The sequence below is a fragment of the Mustelus asterias genome, chromosome 20, assembly GCF_964213995.1.
Source record: "Mustelus asterias chromosome 20, sMusAst1.hap1.1, whole genome shotgun sequence".
NCBI classification, from domain to species: domain Eukaryota; kingdom Metazoa; phylum Chordata; class Chondrichthyes; order Carcharhiniformes; family Triakidae; genus Mustelus; species Mustelus asterias.
Window position 1 is genome coordinate 52,965,635 of NC_135820.1, and position 19,708 is coordinate 52,985,342.

At 43.9% G+C, this 19,708-nt stretch overlaps 1 protein-coding gene across 3 annotated transcripts in view; it reads right to left on the reverse strand.

Moving 5' to 3' along the window:
• Positions 1–660: 660 nt before the first annotated feature.
• LOC144508305 (DEP domain-containing mTOR-interacting protein-like) overlaps positions 661–19,708 on the reverse strand; it is an 83,399-nt gene continuing 64,351 nt past the window's right edge. For all 3 annotated transcript variants that reach the window (XM_078236127.1, XM_078236126.1, XM_078236128.1), the window contains one exon: positions 661–1,703. In XM_078236127.1, coding sequence (XP_078092253.1) covers positions 1,578–1,703 — 126 coding nt within the window. In that variant the 3' untranslated portion in view covers positions 661–1,577. The remainder of the gene's footprint in view (positions 1,704–19,708) is intronic.

Here is a 19,708-nt window from a genome sequence, read left to right on the forward strand (position 1 = left end):
ATTCTCCCTCAGTGTACCTGAACAGGTGCCGGAGTGTGGCGACTAATAACTTAATTGCACTGTTAATGTAAGCCGACTCTTGACACCAATACATAAACCACTTAATACTTCTACTCTCCGAGGGAAGGACTCCAGAAGCAGGGGCACACTACATTTCTCAACAGGCCTGGGTTAGAAATCCAAGTGAGAAATGTGGATCCCCAGACTAGCAATCCCACTATAAATGCCATTCAACGGAAGATTTGGCCCATTCACGATTTTTCTCTCTCCATAGATGCTGCCTGACCTGCTGTATATTCAAAGCATTTTCTGTTTTTATAGTTGGCTTAGACCATATTGAAATATTTCCCTCTCCATTTCCCCCTTGATAATCCAGTTTGAACGTACAGTTTAGATTTATGGTTTGAAAATCTCCTTTTCCTCCATCCGTTGAAGTGTTTGGGCAGTTTCATGCAGCACACAGCACAGAACCCACTATAATGTGGCACTTGGCTCAGTCCTTAAAGAGGAAATGATTAGCTGCAACAATGCCTAAACCTCAACTATTTGAAGCAAAGATGCTTTACTGGCAGTCAGTCAGTCAGTCTTCCTCTACAACTGCACTTTAACAGTGCTGAATAAATGTAGCCTGAGAGTGCTTGGATTGAGTGAAATGTTTTTGGTGACAACATGAATTTTATTTCTAATGAATGAATTGGGATGTGACCTCGGGCACTGGGAGCAGAGTCAGTATTTTACAAAACACATATAAGCTGCCTCCACCCCTGGTAGTTTTGCATCGTTAAAGAGGAAAATGGAGAGGCATACACACATCGTGCCTTTATAACCGTTCCTTTTTCGTGATAGGTGAGATGGGCAATGGAAACACTGACATAGAACAGGGTGAGTGCTCTGTAAAGAGTGGAGAGAAGGCTGCTGGTTTTGGAAAAAACTAGTTAAAACCCAATTCCGCTAATTTCATGTTCAGATAAGCAAGGATTGTTTTCAATGGTGACATGGAAATGTGGACCAGTGCCAGCTTTTCATTTTTATTAGGGAAGAGTGACCTTGCTGCTTCCGATCTGGCCTGGCTCCAGCCTTCTTTCAGTGGGAGGTCATTTTATTTCTTGCAAGTGTCACATTCCAACAAAGATTACAGGATGGGCTTTTTAAGATGACATCAAAGTTACACAAAGAGTTTTAATTGGATATGTAAGAACTGCAACTCTTATTTCCACACCAGGTGAAGAGAGTTGGTAAGCTCTACGAACCAAAAGATGTCAGCAGAAACCACACTTGCAAGAAAAGATAAGCAAAGAAAAAAAATCATAAATATACAATAAAACAGATCAAATGTGTGTGAACACTTTCCCAGCGGGTGAATATTGGCTTAGAAATTGCTGTTCTTGCTATTAGTCGACAAATATTTCACACATTTGTCTGACATTTAAAATAAATGAGGAACATCATGCAAATGCTTAAGCCTTTGTCTACTATATTCATCAATAATGATTCCTCGGCTGGAGCACTTGACACCATTTTGCTTTCGGAGAATAGATGTGAAAATCAATCAGCTTTCTGATCAAACATCATCTTCATCATTCAATTGCTTCCATAACTTCCATCACTAGTGTGCGGGGTCCTGTCATGATGATGTTGCTGACTGTTTTATAGTCCAAATGCATTACGTGTCTGCTGTTCGCAGAAACAACAAACTGTCTGACCTGATAGAAAAGAGAAAATACCTGTGAAAAATGTGAATGTAAAAGATACACTGAATGATAGCTTTCAACTGCAGTACCGAGCTATTCCTAACCCCTCTCTTCACGCATCCTACTTGCAGTTGAACCCACACAACGGCTGTGGCACCCCAAAGAATGTTGCCCGCGAACTGCTGGACATGCAAGATGGAAAAGTCGTAGTGTCACCAACAAGGTGAACAGGGTGAGTAATTGTATATCTCCTTAGCCAAGGGGGAGGCAATGGCTTAGTGGTATTACTGCCAGACTACTAATCTAGAAACTCAGCAAATGTTCTGGGAACCTGGGTTCGGATCCTGCCACAGCCGATGGTGGAATTTGAATTCAATAAAAAATATCTGGAATTAAGAATCTACTGATGACCATGAAACCATTGTTGTACAAGATTATGAAGGGGATAGATAGGGTGAACGGTGGGAAGCTTTTTCCCAGATCAGAAGTGACGATCACGAGGGGTCACGGGTTCAAGGTGAAAGGGGCGAAGTATAACTCAGATATTAGAGGGATGTTTTTTACACAGAGGGTGGTGGGGGCCTGGAATGCGCTGCCAAGTAGGGTGGTGGAGGCAGACACGCTGACGTCATTTAAGACTTACCTGGATAGTCACATGAGCAGCCTGGGAATGGAGGGATACAAATGTTTGGTCTAGTTGGACCAAGGAGCAGCACAGGCTTGGAGGGCCGAAGGGCCTGTTTCATGTGCTGTACTGTTCTGTGTTCTTTGTTTGTTGTTTGTTTGTCAGAAAAATTCATCTGATTCTCCTTTAGGGAAGGAAATCTGCTGTCCTTACCTAGTTAGGCCTACACGTGACTCCAGAGCCACAGCAAATGTGGTTGACTCTCAACCGTTCTTGGGCAACTAGGAATGGGCAATAAATGCTGGCCAGCCAGCAATGCCCATGTCCCACGAATGAATAAACATTTTTTAAAAATCAGACTGTACAATGAAAAGCATGAGGAAGTGTAAGTCAGAATGGTGAATTCAATGCCAAATAGAAACAGGAAACAAATTAAACGGCTGAATTTACCTGGCCACACACTGTTGGGCCTGGAGGTGGTGTGGCAGGAACATAGTGGGTGCCAGGTCTGGAAGCTGTGCATTGTATTCCCACTGCTGAGGAGCTTTCCCAGGGACAGGATAGGATGCAGATCAGCTGCCCACACCACAGAGGGAGCAGCTAATTTAAATCATTAAGACACGAGTTAAGGGCTCACCAATATTTTTCCAGTGGAGGAGTGAACCTACACTCCCATCCTGCCCTGGGTGTGAAGGCTGCCAGTTCCATGGAAGTGGCCACTCTAAAACAGGTTGGAGCCAGCAGCATTGGACCAGCAGTACTGCAGGCCTGCTTGCCGTTCTTAACAGGATGGTAAACATTGATTAAGAGGCAGTCTCCAGGAAAATAGCTCTGCTGGTCTGGCTCCCAGCAAGGGCAGGCTCAGGACTATTTGGCCCCAACACCGCAATTCCAAAGTCCACAGGGAGTTACAAGCAGATCAATCGTGATCTTAATTAAATGGCGGAGCAGGCTTGAGGAGCCAAGTGGCTTTCTCCTGCTTTTAATTCATATATTCATATCTAAGAAGTGGGGAAGAAAGACTTCTGTGTCAATCAGACGGAGCCATTCATAGTATGAATAGCAGAAGCTTTACCTTGCTTCATAGCGTTTAATCTTCACAAAGCAAACATAGACATTAAAAAAACTGTTCAAAGAAAAAATAAATTATTATGTGCTCATAAAGATGTCAATGAATCAAAACAAACCTTCCTTTCAACCTATATAAACAAACCCTGTTAAACTAATCCATTAGTGCACCTTGAAGTTCAGCGATGCATTCATAATGAGGACATCTGAAGAAACAGATGTCTGGCGATCTGTTATTTTCTGGCTCATTGGTTTTGTACATAGTGCATTCTGGGTTGGTGGGCATGGAAGATGCTGGTGGGCATGGAGGGGCATAGGTTTGTGAGAACATGGAGGGGGCATGGGTTAGACCTTTGAAACGTACCTGTCATAAAGTCTCCAAAATCAGACTCTGGTTCACAATTCCTCGGAGGTGTCTTTTGGTCTAAATGAAAGCACTCTCGAACTCAGTATAAAATTATATTATACATTGGTCACTCTTTTCCAGAGGCTCCATTACTACACTATAATTAATTAACCCTTTTAATTGCACATTACTAAATCCAAAATAACCTGTTTCCGTAGTTGGTTTCTTAGCATGCTGTTCCAGAGAATTTTCTTGCATACATTTCATTAACTCATCCTCCACACTAATACTGAAAGTTTGATTTTCCCAGCTAATATGAAGATTAAGGTTCCCACAATTATTGCATTATGCTTACCAAATACACCTCCAATTTTCTGATTTATACTCTGCCCTAATACTTACTATTGTTCCGAGGCTTATAAACTTATAGCTTTGATTTGATGACTCTTATTTGCTAAACTTGGGGTAGGAACTCCAGGAAATACATCTTCAGCTGATTTAGATTATTTTTTTATTACCTTCACAGGATGTGGGCTTTGCTGGTTAGTCCATATTGCCCTTAACTAATTGTCCTTGAGAAGGTGGTGTTGAGCTGTTGTCTTGAACCACTGCTGTCCATGTGGTGCAGGTACACCTACTGTGCTGTTAGGGAAGGAGTTCCAGGATTTTAACCCAGTGACAATGAATGAATGGTGATTCCAAGTCAGGAAGGTGAGTGGCTTGGACGCAAACTTGCAGCTGGTGTTGTTCCTATGTGTCTGATCCCCTTATCCTTCTAGGCTGCAGAGGTCAAGGGTTTGGAAGGTGCTGTCGATGGAGACTTGGTAGTTGCTTCGGTGCAACTTGTAGATGGTACTCACTACTTCCTCGATTCATCGGTGTTGGATGTGTTGAATGGGGTGCCAATGGTTGTATTGTCCTGGATGGAGCTGAATTCACCCAAGCAAATAGAGAGCATTCCATCACATTCTTGCCTTGGGTGTTGTAGATAATAGACAGGCTTTGGCGAGTCAGGCAGTGAGTTACTCTCTGTGGAATTTCCAACCTCTGACCTGCTCTTGTAGTCACAATATTTATACAGCTGATCCAGTTCAGTTTCTAATCAGTGCTAACCCCCAGGAAGTTGATAGTGGGGGAATTCAGCATTGCTAATGCCTTTGAATTTCAAGAAGAAATGATTGGATTCTCTCTTATTGGATATGGTCATTGCCTGGCACTTGTGTGGCGAAAATGTTACTTGCCACTTATTAGCCCAACAAATGTTTTCCAGGTCTTGATACATTTGGACATGGATTGGAATATTGTGGTGTGTTATTTTGGGATAGACCTCTAATTTTACATATTTTGTTTTGTGCTTACATTCCAACATAATGAAGGTGCTTACATTCCAAACATAAAAATACCATGCTGGAACCATACCTTCAAGTTAAATTGTTTCTTCAGTAATGAAGAAAAACACACAGAAGGCTGCATTTTAGGAATAGAAAAATTGGAACACTTGAACAGGGTTATCTCCTGAACTGTGAAATCCCTAGCCATATTTCATTACAGGTTGTAATAAAGACAAAAGAACAAAGAACAGTACAGCACAGGAAACAGGCCCTTCGGCCCTCCAAGCCTATGCTGCTCCTTGGTCCAACTAGACCAATCATTTGTATCCCTCCATTCCCAGAATGCTCATGTGACTATCCAGGTAAGTCTTAAACGATGCCAGTGTGTCTGCCTCCACCACCCTACTTGACAGCGCATTCCAGGCCCCCACCACTCTCTGTGTAAAAAACGTCCCTCTGATATCTAAGTTATACCTCGCCCCTCTCACCTTGAGCCCGTGACCCCTCGTGATCGTCACCTCCGACCTGGGAAAAAGCTTCCCACTGTTCACCCTATCTATACCCTTCATAACTTTGTACACCTCTATTCGGTCTCGCCTCATTCTCAGTCTTTCCAGGGAGAACAACCCCAGTTTACCCAATCTCTCCTCATAGCTAAGACCCTCCATACCAGGCAACTTCCTGGTAAACCTTCTCTGCACTCTCTCTAAAGCCTCCACATCCTTCTGGTAGTGCGGCGACCAGAACTGGATGCAGTACTCCAAATGTGGCTTAACCAGCGTTCTATACAGCTGCAACATCAGACTCAAGCTTTTATACTCTATACCCCGTCCTATAAAGGCAAGCATACCATATGCCTTCTTCACCACCTTCTCCACCTGTGCTGCCACCTTCAAGGATTTGTGGACTTGCACACCCAGGTCCCTCTGTGTTTCTATACTCTTGATGGCTCTGCCATTTATTGTATAACTCCCCCCTACATTAGTTCTTCCAAAATGCATCACTTCGCATTTATCTGGATTAAATTCCATCTGCCATTTCTCCGCCCAATTTTCCAGCCTATCTATATCCTGCTATAATCTATACTTAGCACTCAAGTTCAATATATATTAATGTAAAAATAATATCAGTTGGGGTAAAATGTCTGGTTGTGAAAGCATTTTTAATTGAGGTATAGGATTAAAGTGAAATTGCTAGAAGTGCAGTAAAAATAATATACCCTCAAGGATTCCTTTAGAATAGAGACAACAAATAAATTTATTTCAATGGCAGCTATTCCTCAGTTTAATGTGAAAGCTGGTTTTCTCCTGTGCCTGCTCAATATTATGAACAAGATATTAATATGATAAATAGATATCTCCAATATGGACAATCTGCTAAGTGATTGAATATTTTTACAAACTCTTAGGCCAGCAGCATCAATCTGTTACACACCAGCAAATTTCTATAACCCAGCAGCACCAGCCTGTATGGCAGCGGCCATCAAAGTAGACTTAATTCTGGGGAATTTGAGATTGTCTTTGATTTTGATGGGAGGGAGGAGTAACTATAACTTTTTTTTAATTCATTCGTGGGACATGGGCGTCGCTGGTCAGACCATAAGCCCATAAGACATGGGAGCAGAATTAGGCCACTCAGCCCATCGAGTCTGCTCCACCATTCAATCATGGCTGATGTTTTTCTCATTCCCATTCTCCTGCCTTTTTCCCATAACCCCGACCCCTCTTATTAATCAAGAACCTATCTATCTCTGTCTTAAAGACATTCAATGACCTGGCCTCCACAGCCTTCTGCAGTAAAGAGTTCCACAGATTCACCACTCTCTGGCTAAAGAAATTCCTCCTCATCTCTGTTTTAAAGGATCGTCCCTTTAGCCTGAGGTTGTGCCCTCTGGTTCTAGTTCTTCCTACTAGTGGAAACATCCTCTCCACGCCCACTCTATCCAGGCCTCGCAGTATCCTGTAAGTTTCAATAAGATCCCTCCCCTCATCCTTCTAAACTCTAACGAGTACAGACCCAGAGTCCTCAACTGTTCCTCATACGCCAAGCTCTTTATTCCAGGGATCATTCTTGTGAACCTCCTCTGGAACCTTTCCAAGGCCAGCACATCCTTCCTTAGATACAGGGCCCAAAACTGCTCACAATACACCAGCATTTATTGCCCATCCCTAGTTTCCCTTGGAGGGCAGTTGAGAGTCAACCACATTGCTATGGGCTCTGGAGGCACATGTGTGCCAGACCAGGTAAGGACGGCAGATTTCCTTCCCTAAAGGACATTAGTGAACCAGATGGGTTTTTCCGATAATCGACAATGATTTCATGGTCATCAGTAGATTCTTAATTCCAGATATTTTTTATTGAATTCAAATTCCACCATCTGCTGTGGCAGGATTGGAACCTGGGTCCCACAGAACATTAGCTGAGTTTCTGGATTGATAGACTAGCGATAATACCACTGGGCCATCACCTCCCCTTCAGCATTTGCCATGAAGCAACGTAGAAATCTCAGTAACGTGTGGTGTAGAGTAAATTGTGGTATAAGTCATTCATGCAACCATTCCCGAAATCTCTGTGGCATTATAACCACCATCGTTCCAAGGAAATTCTGAGCCTAGGTTAAAAAGATCTCAGCGTCACTGCTGGTCAGTGATACAAGAATGATGGAAACATGTAGAGTTTTAACAAAGGGGCCACACTCTGTTGTCATCGACAAATCTGCTGTCCCGGTGGCGTGGCATGTCAACTCAAAAGCTTCAAAGATAAAATTTGTAAACAAATTAAAATATAAATAAAATTAGAGCTTATTTATTAATCACAAGTAGGCTTACATTAACACTACAATGAAGTTACTGTGAAAATCCCCTAGTTGCCACGCTCCAGCGCATGTTTGCGTACACTGAAGGAGAATTTAGCATGGCATCCCCAGACTGTGGGAGGAAACCAGAGCACCTGGATGAAACCCGCGCAGACACAGGGAGAACGTGCAAATTCCACACAGACAATAACCCAAGCCAGGAATCGAACCCAGGCCCCTGGCACTGTGAGGCAGCACGGCTAACCACTGTGCCACCGTACTGCCCCTGAAACTGATAACTGATAACAGCAGGACAGTGGTTAGCACTGCTGCCTCACAGCGCCAGGGACCCGGGTTCGATTTCTGGCTTGGGTCACTGTCTGTGTGGGTTTCCTCCGGGTGTTCCAGTTTCCTCCCATAGTCGGGAACAAATGTGCTTGGAACGTGAATTGGCCATGCTAAGTTCTCCCTCAGTATACCCGAACAGGTTCCGGAGTGTGGAGAGTAGGGGATTTTCACAGTAACTTCATTGCAGTGTTAATGTAAGCCTACCTGTGACTCATAAAACAAAAACGTTTTTAAAAACTTAAATATTATCCCACAAAATAACTGAAACCCAGCAGTAACACACTTCACACAGCAGGGGGAGCAATAGAGAGACACGGATGCAGAAATGTGTACCAAAGTGGATTGTTAATCATGGTTTCTGTGGAGTGAAGATCAGGGATGTGTTCAGTGGATTGCAACAGAATATTACCATACTTCTTCAATAAAAGACAATATTTTCAGATATTACCTTGCACTGGCTGCAAATGGATTTTCACTCTGTGGGTTACATGAATACGAATTGCATCATTATAAATTACTATGGAAGCTGATTCAAGCACAACTTTTAAGAAGGAATTAGATGAAAGGCTAAAAAACATTTTAAGGGGCAGAGGGAAAGACTTTGGATTAGCGTACATAGCTATGGTGGGCAGCTAGCAGTGGCATGATGCCCAAATAGTCTCCTTTTGTGCTGACGCTTCAGGGTCAGCAGAATAATCAACACCTTTTTAGTTTAGTTTACTGAAATATATTTTTCCCTCATTATTTTACTGTTGACTTTCTTAAGATCATAAGAAATAAGAGCAAGAGTAGGCCATTCGGCCCACTGAGCCTGCTCTGCAATTCAGTAACTGAATGGCTGATTCAATGCAGCTGTAACTCCATTTTCCTGCCTACCGCATCATCCTTGAATCCCATGTCATTCAAAAATCTATCTAACTCAGCTGTGGATGTATCCAATGATCCAGCCTCCAGTGCTCTTTGGAGAAGAGAATTCCAAAGACTAATGACTCTTAAAGAAGAAATCTCTCATGAACGAAGAGAGTTTCTGGTCTCCAATATCTTCTCCTATAATTTCCCCACCACTGATATAAGGTTCACAGGCCTGTAATTTCCCAGATTGTCTCTTGTGCCCTTCTTAAACAGAGGAACAATGTTAGCTACTCATCTCCTATTAGGCTCAACAGTACAGCACAGGAACAGGCCCTTTGGCCCATCAAGTCTGTACCGACACAGATGTATCCCTAATCTAATATTTTCTTGCTTCTATGTGGCCCATATGCCTCTATTTCCTGCCTATTCATGTATCTATCCAGATGCCTCGAACGTTATTATAGAATCTGCTTCCACCATCTTTTCCGGCAGCACGTTCCAGGCATTCACCATCCTCTGTGTGAAAAACCTACCCTTTACAACTCTTTCAAACCTTCTCACTCTCACTTTCAACCGATGACCCTGAGTAATTGACCTTTCGATCCTTGGAAAAAGACTCTGACTACCCACTCTATCCAAGCCTGTCATAATCTTGTAAACCTCTATCAGGTTCCCCCCTCATCCTCTGACACTCCAATGAAAACAATCCAAGTTTTTTCAACCTTTCTTCATAGTCCATATCCACCAAACCAGGCCACATCCTGGTAAATCTCTCCTGCACCCTTTCCAATGCTTCAACATCCTTCCGGTACTGTGGCAACTATAACTGTACACAATATGCCAAATGTGGCCTAACTAAAGTCTTATACAGCTGCAACATGATTTTCCAATTGCTATACTCAACGCCCCGACCAAGGCCAGCATGCCATACGCCTTCTTGACGTCCTTGTCCACCTGAATTGCCAACTTCAGGGAACTGTGGATCTGCACACCTTGATCCCTCTGTTTGCTAATATTTCTAAGCGCTCTACTATTTACTGCATACTTTCCTTCTGCAGTAGACCTTCCAAATCGCAACACCACACATTTGTCTGGATTAAATTCCATCTGCCATCTTTCGGCCCAGGTCTCCAGCTGATTTATATCCTGCTGTATCCTCTGACAATCCTCTTCACTATCCGCTACTCCCTCAACTTTTTTATCATCTGCAAATTTACTAATCAGACCACCTACATTTTCCTCCAAATCATTTATACATATTATAAACAACAGAGGCCCCAGCACTGATCCTTGTGGAACACCGCTTGTCACAAACCTCCAGTTAGTAAAGTATCCTTCCACTGCTACTCTCTGCTTTCTATGCCCAAGCCAATTTTGTGTACACCTTACCAGCTCACCTCAGATCCCACATGACTTCACCTTCTGTATCAGCCTGCCACAAGGAGTCTTATCGAAAGCTTTACTAAAGTCCATGTATACAACATTCACTGCCCTGCCCTGGTCAACTTTTCTTGTCACTTCCTCAAAGAACTCAATCAAGTTTGTGAGACACGACCGCCCCTTCACAAAACCATGCTGCCTGTCGCTCATAAGTCTATTCTCTTCCAGATGTGAGTACATGCTGTCCCTAAGAATCTTCTCCAATAATTGCCCCACCACTGATATAAGGCACACAGGCCTGTAATTTCCCAGATTGTCTCTGGTGCCCTTCTTAAACAAAGGAACAATGTTAGCTACTCATCTCCTACTAGGCTCAAAGGGCCAAATGGCCTCCTCCTGCTCCTATCTTCAATGTTTCTTAAATGGAAAGCCCCTTATTTTTAAACTGTGTCCTGGGTTCTAGATTCTCCAGTGAACGGAAGCATCCTCTCAGCAACGACCCTGTCAAGCCCCTCAGAATCCTATCTGCTTCAATAAGATCACCTCTCATTCTTCTAAAGTCCAGTGAGTATGAGCCCAACCAGTTCAACGTTTTCTCATAAGGCAACCCCTTCATCCCAGGAATCAGCCTAGTGAACCTTCTCTGAAAGGCTTCCAATGCAAGTATATCCTTCCCTACGTAAGGAGCCCAGAACTCTGCACAGTTCCTCAGGTTCGGTCTCACCAATGTACAATTGTACATTGTACAATCTACAATTGTATCGAGCCTTCATTTTTATACTCCATCCCCCTAACAATAAAAAAAACATTCCATAGCCTTCCCAATTGTTTGCTGTACCCACAAGTTAACTTTTTGTGATTCATGTGCAAAGACGCCCAGATTCCTCTGTATCTCTGCATTCTGCAAGCTCTCTCCGTTTAAATAATATTTTGCTTTTCTATTCTTCCTGCTAAAGTGGACAAGCTCATATTTTCCTACACAATACTCTATCTGCCAAATGTTTGTCCACTTGCTTAACCTATCTATATCCCTTTGCAGTCTCTTTATAGCTCCCTCACAACTTGCTTTCCTTTGTGTCACCTTTGTGTCATCAGCAAGTCTGGTTCTGTTGTACTTTGTCCTGTGATCTGAAAAGGGGGCAACGGCTAATCTGATTTGAGTGAAAACAATATCATTCTATCCTAAAAGTATTTGATGTCAGTACCAGTGATTCGATACAGTATAAAGTTTATTTATTAGTGTCACAAGTAGGCTCACATTAACACTGCAATGAAGTTACTGTGAAAATCCTCCAGTCGCCACACTCAGGCACCTGTTCAGGTACACTGAGGGAGAATTTACCATAACCAGCGCATCGTTCAGATTGTGAGAGGAAACTGGAGCACTCGGAGGAAACTCACGCAGACACGGGGAGAACGTGCAGACTCCGCACAGACAGTGACCCAACCACTGTCACCGTGCCGGCCCAGCGTGGACTGCCTGAAGTTACAATTTATGGACATATAGAGAGATTTACAGTAATTGAAACATTTGACATTTTCATTATTTTTTCATTCTGGTCATTTCTAAATAAATATTTTAGTTTTCGAAAATTAAGTCCAACCTTTGAACAGCTGATGGGGGCAGAGGAGAACATTACTTGTTCAATCACTAGAGACTAGATTTCATTTTTAAAATGTGGTTAATTTTAATTTAACTGCAATACAATATAGTACAAGAATATAATTTCCTATCTGACTAAAGTCAGACTATGTGCCTCGTTTAAAGCTCAATGCCTGAAACCTGGCAGTAAAATAATCGTTACATTTCATTTGTCATTGCTTGAGGCGTGAATCTAGCTCTCTCTAGTTAATACTGGACTGAATCAGGTTTGCATCTGGCATTATCCTCTAAATACAACAACCAAAGGACCAGTAATAAAGCAAGTGCTGCTCCTGGAAATTGTATGCTTATTTTAATTGTAGTGCTTTTCATTTTATTTCCAATAAGAAATAGTGTCAGAATGGTTCAAACAATCTTAATCTTTTCATACCCTGATTTAAATGTTATAGTGAAAAGACTTGTTAGCCCAGAATCTGCATTAAGAATTACTGTTGAGGCAACAGTGCTCAATATTACTGTGGAGCAAATCAAAAAGCAACTTCCAGCCTCTACACATGTGCAGCTAAAAGTGGAAACTTAGAAATTAGTGCCCAGCTTGTACTGCTCTTCCACAACTGCACCTCACTGGTATCTCACTGATGGACTCTAATGTCAAGTCTAAGTGATGCGCGATTAAATCACTCAGGAGGCTGGATCGTACCCGGGAAATAAAGGCTTTCATTAGTAACAAGAATGGAGCATACTGCATAACAATACAATCCCAGACTAAAGGGTCACCAGGCAGTGCAGTGACCTTTATACTCCTACAGGTAGGCGGAGCCAACCGGAGTGTACCACAGAACAATACCAACAGGTAGAACACCCCAACCCTAACCCCAACAGTGACAACAGTAACATATGTACAAGTACCCATAGTGCTAATCATCTATGGTTCAGTACCCATAGTGGTAACCATCTATGGTCCACCACACTAAGAAAGGGTGCAAATCTGCAGCACTTATTTACTAAACATGCCTAGAAAAGTCAACGCTCATGCACTCAACTGTAAGTCAATTCTTAACTGTGCATTCAGTCTTATATCACTGACAAGCAACAGGCAGCATTTAATGATCATGGTGGTGGGCTTGCCTGCTGCTGAAGAGCCAATGGCAACCCCACTTTAGCTATTTCTGGGACTGACGTGAATCAATCACAATTATTTATTTATTAGTGTCACAAGTAACCTTACATTAACACTGCAATGAGGTTACTGTGAAAATCCCCTAGCTGACACATTCTGGCACCTCTCTGGGTACACTGAGGGAGAATTTAGCTTGGCCAATGCATCTAACCAGCACATCTTTTGGACTGTTGGGAGGAAACCGGAGCACTTGGAGGAAACACACGCCAGTACGGGGAGGACGTGCAGACTCCAAGCCACGAGTCGAACCTGGGTCCCTGGAGCACTGAGGCAGCAGCGCTAAAACCACTGTGCCACCGTGCTGCCATTGAGGTTCCTGTCTTCACCAGGGGAAATTTCCTGCAGTGAGAGATTTCCTACTCGGAGCTGTTGGCCAGAGTACAGCATCTCCACATTGGGAACAGTGGCCATCGCTGGTACTAAAGGAGGCTTGAGGAAGAAGATTGTCCCTGGAAACGCTGGACATAAATGAGTACAGCTGAATGCCGGGGCCAGTCAGGGATGTGGATTCCCATGGGTCCCTCCCTTGCTGCAGATGGCTCCCTCCTTTGGGCAAAGGATGCCAGGGTAGGTGGCATCCCTCCTCCCATCCCTGGCCCCATCCAGGCTGCAGGCATTCCTGTTACAATCCCCACAGAGACCGATCATTTTTTTAAAGTTACCTGAATTTGTGGTGGCCAACTTAAAGGAATTGCATGACAAGATTTCAAGTTAGAATTTTTACTGTAACGCACTAAAAGCAACATCAACTAAACATTACTTAATCAGCAACCAGTGCTCTGTAGTACTGAAAAGATCATCTTTATTACTGTCCAAATACAATCAGTAACACCATGCAGCATACTTATACATTACAGTGGACTTTCCCCAGGATTGCTATCTTTAAAGGACACAGTCGACAATCACTCCAGGCTTCCAATGGGTCACATCTCCCTGTTTTGCCAAGTTTTAATGTCGAAGGGCTGCCCACCGAAAGATGCTTCCCTCATATTTTCAGAGAGTTTCCAAACTGATTACCAGTAGTAAGATCCATTCTGGTGATCTGGAGCTGCTTGACTGCTTCCACAGTCTATCATTATCACAATGGGAGGCCTGTGGGCGGCACAGTAGCACAGTGGCTAGCACTGTTGCTTCACAGCGCCAGGGACCCGGGTTCAATTCCTGGCTTGGGTCACTGTCTGTGTGGAGTTTGCACATTCTCCCCATGTCTGCGTGGGTTTTCTCCCACATTCTGAAAGACTTGCTGGTTAGGTGCATTGACCCAAACAGGCGCTGGACTGTGGTGACTGGGGGATTTTCACAGTAACTTCATTGCAGTGTTAATGAAAGTCTTACTTGTCACTAATAAATAAACTTTACCTTTACTTTATTGTAAATTCACAGTTTGATTGACAGCCTGATGAAATTGAATAGGAATTAACTGTCTTTGATGTGAGGCTATGAATACAAATGTTTATTATGATAAGGTAATGAAGGGATTTAAATGTATTGAGTGATCTTTTATCAATGAGAGTGATGTTTTTTAATATCGTGAAGTTTGTAATAGATACTTAGAACTTTAATTTATTTCATCTCAGCATGGTTCCTGAGTTCTGCCAATGGAGGATGTAATTGCAAAGCGTGAAGGTGGGGGTGGTCATGGGTTTGCATAAATTGGCAGAGGGGATATAAGGGGCCATGGGGATAGAGATGGGTTATGGGTTGGCAAGGAGTGTATAAAGGGCCATAAGGGGTAGGTAGAGAGACATAGGTTGGCATGGAGGGCATGAGAGGCCATGGGAGTTGCCATGAGGTGCTATGGATGGGGGCATGGGGTGTTTGGAAAGTGAAGAGGTGTGAAGGGTGAGGACAAGAGACCCTTACTCTTTATTCCTTCACTTTATTTGGCTTTCTATACATGTTTACACAATAAATTAAATATTCTAGTTTATACTTCTTGGTTTAGACTGCATCTTAGGCCCGATTCTACCATTGCGTTGCGTCCATTTTCGGGCGCGAAAACTTGTATTGGTTGGGCATGAGGCGAATAGCCCAATCTGCGCCCACGGCCGCGCCGATCCCCCCATTTACCAAGGCTCGAAAATGGACGTGATCGGGACCACGCCCAAAATGGGCATGACGTCAGTTTAAATGCATTTGCATGCATGTAATGGGCTGGACGCCCAAATTTAGCAGCATTTCCCCCTTTACCATCACGTTTGCCCATCCAGATTTGGCGTGAAACGAACATGCTCGGCAAAGGTCTGTTTCAGGTGCTCCAGCTTCTGAAGAGGTAAGTTTAGAGCTTCCGGTGACTCTTTAACTCAGATCGGTGTTGGGGGGGAGGGGGAGGGAGGCGGGTCAGATCGCTCTCTGATTGGGGGTGGGGGGGAGGAGGAGGGAGGCAGGCCAGGTGGATCTCTGTTGGGTGGGTGAGGGGGGCAGCGGAAGGGGGTCCGCTGCCACTCTGCGGGCGATCGGTGGGGGGAGAAGTGGGGCAGGAGGTCGCAATTGGTCTGGATAGCGGGGGGGGGGGCGGGAGTTGGATAAGGGAGGCAGTTATGTTGTGGGGTGGGGTGATGGCTGCGATTGCCATCGCTCCTGGGCCGCTTTATGTGACCCGAGAGCGATGTGGCAGGGTAGCATTTTTCAAATTTTTTTTTACTGCGTATGCGCAGTTGAAGGCTCCGATCGGAACATCAGTGTTTCGGGTGCGATAAGCCCCGCCCACAGCATGATTCAGATTCGTAACTTTTGTTTCAAGCTAAGTGCATATGGGGGTGCCTGAGAACAAGTTTACAAGTCAGATCTGAAACACTCCCAGATTCAGCATTTAGAATCAAAATGGTAAAATTGGGCCCTTAGTGAGGATTCCTCAATCTGCTCAGACATCTGCTGAGAACACCAGGTTGGATCAGATGTCTGAGGAAAGCAGCTTACTGCTCAAAAGCTTGTGAAATGTCTGTAGGCAGCTTTCAGTGTAACGAAACAAAGCACCTTCACCACTGATCTCAACATCTGGACCAATGTCACAACAAGATTCAGCCTTATAAGTTGTATGGTGTTAATCAACACTTTGTGAGCCAAAGTTGGGTCAACGTATGGAACATGATGGGTAATATTTAGCTGCCTTAATTAAATCGTCAGGGTGCGACGATTCGGCGGCACGGTAGCACAGTGGTTAGCACTGCTGCTTCACAGCTCCAGGGACCTGGGTTCGATTCCCGGCCTGGGTCACTGTCTGTGTGGAGTTTGCACATTCTCCTCGTGTCTGCGTGGGTTTCCTCCGGGTGCTCCGGTTTCCTCCCACAGTCCAAAGATGTGCGGGTTAGGTTGATTGGCTGTGCTAAAATTGCCCCTTAGAGTCCTGAGATGTGTAGGTTAGAGGGATTAGCGGGTAAATATGTGGGGGTAGGGCCTGGCTGGGATTGTGGTCGGTGCAGACTCGATGGGCCGAATGGCCTCCTTCTGCACTGTAGGATTTCTATGATTTCTTTTGCAGTCTGGTCCTTCCAATGCTGGAATGCAGTATTGCTGCTCACCAGCTTACCTAATCAACAATAATTGCACAACACCAAGGACTGGCATCCTCCCAAGTTTTCTGATCTTCAAAATTTTTGTTTGCTTGAACTTGTTCTTATTGACATAGTGCTTATCCATTTTGCTATTCAGGTCAGAAGAACGTAATGTGATTATGAGAGGAGTGCCCATAAACACTGTAACTGGGGATAAGTGGTTACATGGTATCATAAACCTACTTGTGGTTTGCATCTTTCCTCAATGAAGTCAAGGCAGATTTGGCACTCCATGGCTGAACTAGACATAAAACAATTTATTCTGTTAAGTGCATTGAAAAATGGTGATTTTTTTTGCCACCATTCAGGATAAAGCAGCCTGCTTGATTGACACCCCTTCCACAAAGCATTCACTCCCTCCACCACCAATGAATAGTGGCAGCAAGATGCACTGCAGGAACTCAGCAAGGCTCCTTAGGCAGCGCCTTCTAAACCCATGACTGCTACGACTAAAAGGACAAGGGCAACAGACACATAGGAACACCATCACCTGGAGGTTCCCTGCCAAATCACTCACCATGCTGATCTGGATCTATATTGTGGTTGCTTCACTGTCACAAGATCAAACTCCCACCCTAACACCACTTTGGGTGCACCCACACCGTATGGACTGCAGCGGTTCAAGAAGGCAGTTCAGCACCAAATTCTCAAGGGCGATTGGTGATGGGCAATAAATGCTGGCCTAGAGATGCAGAGATCCCGTAAATAAATTAAAACCTTATTTATGCTGAACCAGAACTACATCAGTAACATATAGGTTTTTTAAGTTCTACCTTTGCTGAATGGCAAGTTTCTCACAAGGCCAAGGAGTCACAATGCATGTACCTATATATCCCTTTGATTAATACTAACACATAACTCAGCACACTCTTAATGTGCAGCTCCATTGCAATGACATCAGCATACATATGAATCCTTGTGTCTCCAGCAATTGTCAAATAATATATTAACCATTAAACATAATTTGTTGCTTTTCCCAAGTGCTACCTGAGTAGTAGTATTACATCAACTGACAATTATCTTGCTCTAGGAGTCTCTCTGGGCCAAGATGAAATGTACTGGCTGTATTTCTTATGTAGCTGCACAGGCCCTGCGTCCTTTCAGTCTCATGTGCAGGTAGTTGAGGGGGGAGTATATGCTTCACATGTGCTGCCATTTTGACAGAGAGCAGCATCCATGCCCATTCCTGGCATGTCAATACATTTGGGCATTGTCTCTTAATGGAAAACAGATGCCAATGATACTTCTTCTTCCGACTTCTTCCAATTCACTTGAGGTCACCACAATGCTGGTTGATCATCCTTCTCCCTCTCCTTCCTGACAGTCACCCACTCCTCCTCCAATCCCACTACATTTAAGTCTCTCAACACTGCATCTTTCCGTCTGGTCTTCAGCCTTCCTTTCCTTCTACCTGACAGTCCAGTCTTCATTACTCACCTCACCACACTTCCTCTCTCTCTCCACAACAGATGATCATATCATTTTAATCTCTTTCTGGCTACTTTCTTCAATGCTTCCACAATCTTCGCTAACCCCCGATGTACTCATTCTTGATGTTGTCCTTTTTCATTACTGCTCACATCCATCTCAGCATTAGTATCCAGTCATCTTTCCTGCCTTCTTGATATTGCCCAGGTTTCTTCACAATGGAGCAAGGTTGGGTCTTTGCAGATTCTTCCTTGCAGTTTCAGCGATACTTTTCTGTCTGACAATGCTCCACTGAACTCCTTCCAATTACTCCAACCAGAGTTAAACCCTTGCTTAATTTCCACTTCCATAACCCAACCACAGGTACAAGCAAATCAGCGTCTGTCAATTCCTGTCCCAAAGCTGGATACAATGGAAAGGGTTAGCGGCAGAAACATAGAAACTAGAAGCAGGAGGAGGCCATTTGGCCCTTCGAGCCTGCTCCGCCATTCATTATGATCATGGCTGATCATCAAATTCAATATCCTGAACCCCCCTTCCCTCATTACCTCTCGATCCCTTTAGCCCCAAGAGCTTTATCTAATTCCTTCTTGAAATCAGACAATGTTTTGGCCTCACCTACTTTCTGTGGTAGTGGATCCCACACATTCACCACTCTCTGGGTGAAGAAATTTCTCCTCACCTCAATCTAAAAGGTTTACCCCTTATCCTCAAACTATGACCCCTAGTTCTGGACTCCCCCACCATTGGGAACATTCTTTCTGAATCTACCCTGTCTAACCCTGTTAGGGTTGTATCAGTTTATATGAGATCCCCTCTGACTAACCGACTTAGTCTCTCCTCATATGACAAACCTGCCATCCCAGGAATCAGCCTGGTAAATCTTCGCTGTGCTCCCTCTAAAGCAGGACATAAGAACATAAGAACTAGGAGCAGGAGTAGGCCACATGGCCCCTTGAGCCTGCTCCGCCATTCAATAAGATCATGGCTGATCTTTTTGTGGACTCAGCTCCACTTACCCGCCCGCTCACCATAACCCTTAATTCCTTTACTGTTCAAAAATTTATCTATCCTTGCCTTAAAGACACTCAATGAGGTAGCCTCAACTGCTTCACTGGACACCCTTCTTCAGATAAGGACATCAAAACTGCACACAATACTCCAGGAATGGCCCTGTACAATTGCAGTAAAACATCTCTACTCCTTACTCAATGGCAGAAATGGCATTCAGCTGTAAAACTACCTGCTAAATCCAAGTGATGGTTGAAATGGCTGAGGCATTGAACAGGTATTTTGTGTTGGTCTTCACAGTGCAAGACACAAATAACATGCCAAAAATTGATGACAGGAAGGCTATGGCAGGTGAGAACCTAGAAACTATCATTATCACGAAAGAGGTAGTGTTGGGCAAGTTAATAGGGCTAAAGGTAGACAAGTCTCCTGGTCCTGATGGAATGCATCCCAGGGTACTAAAAAAGATGGCGAGAGAAATAGCAAATGCACTAGTG